This window comes from Protomyctophum parallelum (genome assembly GCF_964188405.1).
Source record: "Protomyctophum parallelum genome assembly, chromosome: 15".
Classification (NCBI taxonomy): Eukaryota; Metazoa; Chordata; class Actinopteri; order Myctophiformes; family Myctophidae; genus Protomyctophum; species Protomyctophum parallelum.
The window spans coordinates 16,208,677-16,218,069 of record NC_139710.1 but is presented as its reverse complement, the minus strand read 5'-3'; the positions used below and the strand labels follow the sequence as shown (position 1 = coordinate 16,218,069).

At 40.2% G+C, this 9,393-nt stretch overlaps 1 protein-coding gene across 1 annotated transcript; it reads left to right on the top strand.

Moving 5' to 3' along the window:
* Window positions 1–384: 384 nt before the first annotated feature.
* On the top strand, window positions 385–7,962 carry hsd17b3 (hydroxysteroid (17-beta) dehydrogenase 3). Its single transcript, XM_083783680.1, has 11 exons — window positions 385–592; window positions 2,786–2,832; window positions 3,316–3,391; window positions 3,604–3,711; window positions 3,873–3,940; window positions 4,789–4,833; window positions 4,932–4,966; window positions 5,245–5,326; window positions 5,937–6,002; window positions 6,118–6,267; window positions 7,300–7,962. The coding sequence occupies exons 1-11, from the start codon at window positions 442–444 to the stop codon at window positions 7,393–7,395; spliced, it is 924 nt and encodes a 307-aa protein (XP_083639806.1). The 5' UTR covers window positions 385–441; the 3' UTR covers window positions 7,396–7,962.
* The last annotated feature ends 1,431 nt before the right edge of the window (window positions 7,963–9,393 follow it).

Sequence of the window (9,393 nt, the reverse complement as noted above, 5' to 3'; positions counted from 1 at the left end):
ATAAACAAGTAAACACAGACTCATTCTTACATTAGTTTATGGCTCATGAATACTTGTCTGACACTGTACATTTTCAAAGTAACGGCTTTGAATGTCAATTGCAAATTTCCATTCATTCAGAGGAATGAAATGGTAGTATTTAAAGCCTATTATATACAGTATAGCCCCATTAAGAAACAAGACCTATACCTTGGTAACAGAGTCCATAGACTTTGTTCAAATTAGGGAAAGATTGTTCACTCAGTGTCAACTTTGTGTCTTTAGTTTCTTTAATCTTGACTTGTATTAACAGAAGTAGGAGTGGCCGAGAGAAGGCTATTCCCTCTCGTTGTCATTCTGCAGTTGTATAGGCTCTCTTGAGTGAAAACCTTTGGCCAGGGAGGAGGCACAAGCAAACGTGCTCAAAGGGCAGAGCTTGTTGTGTCAGGCTTATTGTTTGTCATGGATGTCATGGATTTTTGTTTTATCTCTCTCGGTTCTGCAGTCGTTGTCTACTATGGCATGAAGGTGTTTTTCTTCAGTAGGATTCTATATTCTAAACTGTGGTTCCCACTGTCCAAGTCTTTCTTCACCTCCATGGGAGAGTGGGCAGGTGAGCTCTCTCTCTCTCTCTCTCTCTCTCTCTCTCTCTCTGTGTGTGCGTGTGTGTGTGCGTGCGTGCGTGCGTGCGTGTGCGCACTTTCAGTCCATTCCGCGATTCCAGTACAGCGGAAAGAAAATGCAATTAGAACAGTATTCTAGAACGGATGAGAATCCTGCCTTCCACTTAATTTCAAGGCATCCCTCTCCAGACCATCAGGGGAGGGGGGAGGGGCATACAATATAAGGGTCCATTCTGGTTCTATTCTGTATATATTCTCATTCATTCAGGTTGCATGTTTGCAATGTCATGTGCACTGCATGCATGCATGGATGATCAGAGTGTTTTCACAGCCACCAATGGATAAACGTGTAATGTTTAGTTGCACTTTTATTTTTTAGCTTTTCTACCTTCATTGATATTACACCCAGTGGAGATTGACAGGAAAGAGACTGAGTGAGGCTGCATTGGAGCCTATGACTAGACTAGGGTTGTCCCGATCCGATCACGTGATCGGAAATCGGAGCCAATCACGTCATTTTCAATATTATATCCATATAATGATATTAGACTGAATATTGTACTATTGTGATATGGCCTAAACGTGTTCTATAAAAGTATAAATATCGAATCGGGAAACATCTGTATAGGCAGACACTCCAAATCAAATGATCGGAATCGGTTCGCGCGCAAAAAACGATGATAAGAAAATGATATAGTGTGCGTTGCGCATGGACCACTAGGCCACTACAGTAGGCCCCCCTGACCACTGACCATTTTCACCAACGTTGCCTCAATCTGTTTGTTTCAATCTCCGCCAATGATCTATCTATGCTCTGGTCCTGCAGTAATGTTTATTGTGATATGTCATTTTGTCCACATGTCCTAGCCTTAGTGGCTGTTCTAGTTCAAATGTAATCTGCATCTGTTCTTATTTCACATGGTTCTGTATGCCACAAGGAGGAAGATAGGAGGAAAACAGAGTGTTCTGGCACTATGTAGAGTTCTCAGGGGATTCTAGACAAACAGGCCATTGAGAAATAGAGCACTCGCTGGAACAGTGGTCTCTTGGCTCTTCAGGCCAATGCTCACAGATTTGAAGTGCACCATTATCATTAACAGGGTCACAGGCTCGTCTGAGGACGACCTGTCCTAGAGAGACGAAGGAACTCTCCACTTTCCGCCCTCACCACAGAATAGGACATTCTCATGAGGTTGTGTGAGGAAACGTGTGTCTGTGTAGTGTGTACACACATAATATATGTGTACTGTATGTGTGCATGGCGACGTAAATTCTGAAGAAAATATTCTAAAATGTTCAGCTGGCTCTGCAAATGTTGGCAAAGCCCATACCCTTTCATCACCACTTTGTGTATTTTGTCATTGCTGTAGCCAGTAAATATTTAATGGTTTGGAGGGCTGGTGGACCTTGTAAGTAAGAGCACAGTGCCCTGGTTGAAGCCCAACATTGGTACCAGCATCACCACATCACGTCACTTCGTGACTGTGAGCCATCTGCTATTTTGTGTGTGTGTGTGTGTGTGTGTGTGTGTGTGTGTGTGTGTGTGTGTGTGTGTGTGTGTGTGTGTGTGTGTGTGTGTGTGTGTGTGTGTGTGTGTGTGTGTGTGTGTGTGTGTGTGTGTGTGTGTGTGTGTGTGTGTGTGTGTGTGTGTGTGTTTGTGTGTGTAAATGATTTCTGTTAGAAGAGAGGGTTATTGAGAGGAGAGATCTCACAATCATTGGCTCCAATTTGGCTCCCATAATCTTTGTAGTCTTTGGTTAGAGAGCTCATAGTGTGTGTGTTTATGGTTCTGTGGGTGCAATTGGGCATAATGTGCATGTGTCTTCAAGAGCTGCCAACTGACAGAGGGCACTGTTTATTCCTGCACACAATCCCTGTCTCTTGATGAATAGTTGCCTCCATCTGCCTCGGCTGTGTGTCCTGTCTGCTCGGTTCTCATTTATCACATCAGACACGGGCACATTTGCCCAGAAAGCCTTTTGATAAATGCAATGGCAACCATTTCATGTACAAATTACACTGCGCCTGGCATGCACTCTCATTGTTTTGATTGACTGCAGAGGAAGACAGATTAGATTACTGTGTGTAATCTAAACAATCCCCAGTTTATCATGGGTGCAGCAAAAGAAAAGGAAAAATGCTGATTTGACTTTTTTTTCTATTCTATTTTTTCTCTCTTTCAGTGGTGACTGGTAGCTCTGAAGGGATAGGGAAAGCATATGCCATTGAGGTATTTTGTTTTATTGTATGTAGCCTATCTATTATACCCTACCTGTGCCCAGATACATTGTTTCCTCACCCAACAGTAAACAAACCAACATACAGTACAAGTGATTACAGGGTATCTGCACACTTCTAAAGTGTCAATTTAATGACTTCTAAGGCCTTTTTAATACAGAATTGGGCAAATTGAGGCAAACATTGTGAAAATAGCCACATACTAGCTCACAACACCTCGCAGTTACAATATTATATAAAATACATATTACACACATGTTTTTAAATTATAATTGTACTGTTTAATTATGTTTATGAGTTATTGTTTCTTTAAAATGTATTAATTATTTACACACATATTTTTAAATAATAATTGTACTGTTTAATCATGTTTACGAGTAGTTGTTTCTTTAAAATGAATTAATTATTTCCCTCCCTATTTCAATTTGGGTTACCAAACTCAAACTGTCCACCATGGCACCTCTGCTACCATCAGCTGGCTGGTCAGGGGATGAATGTGGTTATTGTGAGCAGAACCAAGGAGAAATTGAAAATGGTGGCCAAGGAGATAAGTGAGAAGATTCTAATTCCAGCATATAACAATGACCCTGTTTATCAGCTTCTATATTTATGTTTAACCTCCAATGTCATGTTTGTGTTTGCTTTTTGAATCAACTGTAATTTTATTTAACGCTAAAAGTGTCATTCAGACTGCAGATACTGTAGCCTACACTTGCTATATGGAATATGGAAGCAACTTGCTTGCCTTATCACCCTTTTACAGGTGAAACTACCGGTCAGAAGGTGATAGTGATTGTAGAAGATCTCACAGAGGAAAACATAATTGGTGAAATTGAGGACAAACTCAAGGACTTGAACATTGGAGTATTGGGTGGGTTTTTCTGTTCCTAAATGCAGTCTTTGAATCATTTCATAATGTACTATGACTCCTGAGACAAGAGAAATAAAGCCTTCAATACATTTACAGCCTATAATGTGTATCTGCCGCAGTCTGGCCTAAAAGACACTGAAACTTTCCATTTCATCTTTTAGTTAATAATGTAGGTATATTGCCCAGCCGCATCCCTTGCAGATACCTTGACACTGCAGATCTGGATCAGGTTTGCAATATCCAGCAGTCGGTAGATTACTCTATGCTGTTGTTTGAGAATGATGGGTTGCTTTAACTTGCTTTCCCCTTTCTTTCTTTATAATAATTATTGTTACATGGGCCTTTTTATGCTCTTTGTCTTTATTGATTAAGTGAAGTCAAAGAGGAAACGGTAAGAGAGTGATGGGGAGTAAACATAGAGTGACACACAACAAAGGTCGCCGAGACCATAGTGTCAACCCCTTACCCCTGTGTCGGATCGGTGGTTAGACTGGCATATTGCCCGATACCGATATGAACCGATATGACAAATAAGGGCCGATCCGATACATTTCCCGATACCGATACAGTATCGGGACATCTCTAATTATATGGCATCCATGCATGGATATTAAAATGTTAGCAAACATAATTAACCAAACATAAACAAACAGGGTCTATTTTTGGTTAGACTTTTCGAATCAATCTGATCTTTAAACTGGATTAAAAGGAATGTGTTACCCATCTTAAGCAAGTTTCAGTATGTTTTTGACTCAAAAATCTAACAAACTACGACATGCTTTGTAAAATGGTCAGAATTACAAGTATGCCTATATGAGTTGTTGTTGTCAATAGGCTAATGCCAGACCAGTCCAGTCCTTTAACTATGACTTATCCACTAAGGATATAACCAGTGCCACCTCCATATTTACTTTCACTATAGCACAAACCTGTTGGAATCTTGAATATCTGATTGACTAATTTATCTACTAATTCTTCCTGGGTCTTTCCCTACACGTCTTCTATATCGCCTTGCAACCTGCATAATTTATCCTTCTCTTCTCAACTTTATAAATAGCTATTTATTTATCCTTGCAGACAATTACAAAAGTCATAAACTGCAATGTGAGAGTGATGGCAAAGGTGAGAGTGTGTACCATACTTATTTTTTTACAAATCTGTTTTTTTGCCTATAATCTGCCTATAATCTGCTATAACAACCTTTTCTTATCTCTTCATAGATGTGTAAAATAATCCTTCCAGGAATGGAAAAAAGGTTAAAAAAATCAACAACAAAAGATTTGCTGCAAAACATTTAGCTTTATCACACACACACACACACACACACACACACACACACACAGTGATTTTCACTGTGTGTGTGTGTGTGTGTGTGTGTGTGTGTGTGTGTGTGTGTGTGTGTGTGTGTGTGTGTGTGTGTGTGTGTGTGTGTGTGTGTGTGTGTGTGTGTGTGTGTGTGTGTGTGTGTGTGTGTGTGTGTGTGTGTGTGTGCGTGTGCGTGCGTGCGTGCTTGGGGTTGGCCTGCCTCCACAGAGGGAAAGGACTGATTGTGAATGTTTCCTCTGGAATGGCCTGTGTCGTCTGCCCATTATACACCTTGTATTCCGCTTCAAAGGCAAGAACATTATACCTATAGTGTTAAGCTTGATTTATACAGTACTTAAAGATGGTGTGCCGTGATTTTTGTACTTATTCTGTTTTGTATGTGTCTATGGAGTTAATATTACTCTAATAGACCCCCAGGTGTGGTTAGAATATTGAAATATGTCTTCCCTGTGTATTTTTGGTTTCTCAAAAGGCCCAATCGAGGCCCAGGTCAAAAGGCCCAATCGAAATGACAGTGATATAGTGTCATCACAATATCATCCCCTCGTGTAACCCCTCCCCCTTTATCATACAACAGCTGCGGGTGCGGCTTCAGTTTAGGTGGATCACCACCCATCAGGTAAACCAGGCATACTTAATGAACTGTTGGGTGTGGCCACATAAAAACATAATTTTAACACTTTCTACGTACACTTTTTTTGAAAGAAATATTTTTCTTAGTATAATGATAGTACCTGATGATCATGTTTGGGGGGAGGCGGGATCACAGCACTCCATCTTTAAATTAAGCATTGTTCCCTTTCAATCATTATCTGTGATGCTGTGTAAGTTGTTTCTGTGCCTTGATGTGCATACATTTATGTCTGTGCATATGTGTTCGCTGTACCCATGACATGTAGGTATTTGTGGAGAGATTCTCCCAAGGTCTTCAAGCTGAATACAAATCTAAAGGAATCCTAATACAGGTAAACATATTCAGATACCAGGACAATTATTTGTGCTTTTTAAAGATAACGTGTTATTTATTTTAATAAGTAAGCATCGTCGGTTCCATTGTTTCCCTGTTCACAATTCTCTCAGGCAGTGGCTCCATTTGGAGTCTCAACTCCAATGACAGGCAACATGAAGGCGGACATGGTGACTCTTACAGCAGAGGACTTTGTCAAGACGTCCCTGCAGTATCTCAGGGCGGGAGACAAAACATACGGCAGCATCTGTCACACAGTCTTAGTAAGATAAACAAATAGAATGACATAAACATACAGCAGCATATGTCACACAGTCTTAGTAAGATAAACAAATAGAATGACATAAACATACGGCAGCATCTGTCACACAGTCTTAGTAAGATAGACAAATAGAATGACATAAACATACAGCAGCATCTGTCACACAGTCTTAGTAAGATAAACAAATAGAATGACATAAACATACAGCAGCATCTGTCACACAGTCTTAGTAAGATAAACAAATAGAATGACATAAACATACGGCAGCATCTGTCACACAGTCTTAGTAAGATAAACAAATAGAATGACATAAACATACGGCAGCATCTGTCACACAGTCTTAGTAAGATAAACAAATAGAATGACATAAACATAGAGCAGCATCTGTCACACAGTCTTAGTAAGATAAACAAATAGAATGACATAAACATACGGCAGCATCTGTCACACAGTCTTAGTAAGATAAACAAATAGAATGACATAAACATACGGCAGCATCTGTCACACAGTCTTAGTAAGATAAACAAATAGAATGACATAAACATACAGCAGCATCTGTCACACAGTCTTAGTAAGATAAACAAATAGAATGACATAAACATACGGCAGCATCTGTCACACAGTCTTAGTAAGATAAACAAATAGAATGACATAAACATACGGCAGCATCTGTCACACAGTCTTAGTAAGATAAACAAATAGAATGACATAAACATACAGCAGCATCTGTCACACAGTCTTAGTAAGATAAACAAATAGAATAACCCATTAACGTTTAAAAAAACAAAAAAACAATGCCAGTGTGAGACCCGTTAGGAGCTTGAAGATCAGATAAAAAAGGGGAGGGAGAATTCTTAGAAGAATTTTGGTTAAAAGGTGGTTAATTTGTGTGTGTGTGTGTGTGTGTGTGTGTGTGTGTGTGTGTGTGTGTGTGTGTGTGTGTGTGTGTGTGTGTGTGTGTGTGTGTGTGTGTGTGTGTGTGTGTGTGTGTGTGTGTGTGTGCGTGCGCACGTGCGTGCGTGCGTGTGTACAGGGTTGGATCCTACAGTCCATTCCTCTTCAGATGCTGCACTCTCAGAGCATGCAGGATGGTTTGACAGAGTTAGTCAAGAAGAGGTTAGGGGAATAGAACCTACAATTCTCTGAGCAAGAATGCCATGTCATCCCATTGTACTGTATTTACTGTAAGTGGCTAATATATAAATCTATATGTTGTATACTGTTTAGACTGCTAATATGTACAAACAGTACAGAACTTTAAACACTTTTGAAACAACTATTCGTGCAAACTTTGCAAAAGCTTATCCCAAGCAATGTTTTCCTATGTGGATATATAGGCAATTATTTCTGACAGCGAAATGCACAATTCTTATGGTTTTGTAAGTTTCCCTCGGTTGCAATGTAACAGCTCTATGTACACGTCATTTCCCTTTTAAAGTTTTAATTGTACACACATTGTCTTGTTTTGATTGTATTGTTCCACATTTTCTCATGCCAATATACGGTAAATATTTACAGAGAGCGATGTTACATATTTATTCTACTGAACTGTATTCCAAAATGTTTTGTAGTATATTTGCATACCACAATGGAAACAAGCCCCTGGGGCTTTTTGTGTCCTTTCAGCATAACCTGTACTATATGTGTGCATAACCTGTACTATATGTGTAGTTGTGTACTGTTGATAAGCTTACTAATAAACAATTTGAATATTGAGGAACAATTACTGTAGTTTCACCCATGTGCACTTGATTATAATTCTTGACACATTTGTTGAATTTGCCTTTATTAAATACATCCCTACACAGATCAGTGATCTACTGTATATGATTAGTGATTTAACCAATTTATAGTCAATACATAAATAAATACAAGTGAAAATATCTGCTTTACTAGCTCACAACGGATCACGCAACACCATGATGAAGTATACAGGGCTTCATCAGTCATACTGTGTAACACGCCCAGGACAGACAGACAGAGACATAGACAGACACACACATCACACACACAGCTTTCATGATTTTAAAGTCATACTGTGTGACACGCCTGGGACAGACAGACAGACATGGCATGAGGTTGAAGTAGCGATACAGGGGATGATCAGTATAATTTCCTAGTGTTTAAGAACACTTAATGCAGCATTTATATATATTTTATGCTGTGTTGATATTATTATACAATCTCACCTGACATTAAGAAAACAAATGCAACTTGTCCCAGTCAATTTAATGACTGGGACAAGAGTGGCCATCAAGATCTCACTCCCAGATTTAGCTAAATGTGAAACAGTGGCCCTGTTGTAGGGGGTGGCTGTTGTGTGTGTGTGTGTGTGTGTGTGTGTGTGTGTGTGTGTGTGTGTGTGTGTGTGCGGCTGTGCACATATGTGCATGTGCAGTGTGTACACGCGCACAGCCGCACATCATAAATCTCTAGGAAGAATGGTGTGTGGATTTGAGTCTGGCACCTTATCTGCTGAACTGCCGTCCCGTTCTCCCTTTTTTTTCCCCACACTGTCTGTGACTGACTCTCACACACACACACACACACTCACACACACACACACACACACACACACACACACACACACACACACCTGTAACGGTCATTAGCTTGTCCTCTGAGATTGAAGTGGGGACATTTGATGAGATGAGTAGATGACCAGACGTCTTAACTATGGATTCAGTCAGCGGTCATATGGGGGGGAAGGGGGGTGTCTATGTGGTTTCTGAGAAATGAGAATACCTTAGAGATCCACGTTTGATTCCCTGCTCGCTACAGGTTTAACGCATGCACAAACGTTTACTCAATACTGACACACACATGGACATGAAGGTGTACCTATATGTGGACACACACACACACACACACACACACACACACACACACACAGTACAAGTATGTACTACCTGGAAGTTTTAACTAAAACACTCACTAATCACAAGGTGACTGGGCTATTTGGACAGCAATGATGGAAGGTCCATCCCAGGAGAGACAGAGAAAGGCAGAAGAGGAAAATGTTGAATGGAGAAAGGACAGGGTGATGATGGAGGGGCAGGGTGTCCCTGAGCTGCGGTGTATGACTGATGGCTTGCCTACAGTATTTCATGTCAGTTACATTCATGAT

What these genes read in the sequence shown, in the direction of transcription:
- hsd17b3 (XM_083783680.1), top strand. Translation starts at nt 442, where the DNA reads ATGGATGTCATGGATTTTTGTTTTATCTCTCTCGGTTCTGCAGTCGTT. An exon ending in CTTCCAGGAATGGAAAAAAG is followed by an intron (nt 4,967 to 5,244) that starts GTTAAAAAAATC and finishes CTGCCTCCACAG; the next exon opens with AGGGAAAGGACTGATTGTGA. An exon ending in CCTTGTATTCCGCTTCAAAG is followed by an intron (nt 5,327 to 5,936) that starts GCAAGAACATTA and finishes CATGACATGTAG; the next exon opens with GTATTTGTGGAGAGATTCTC.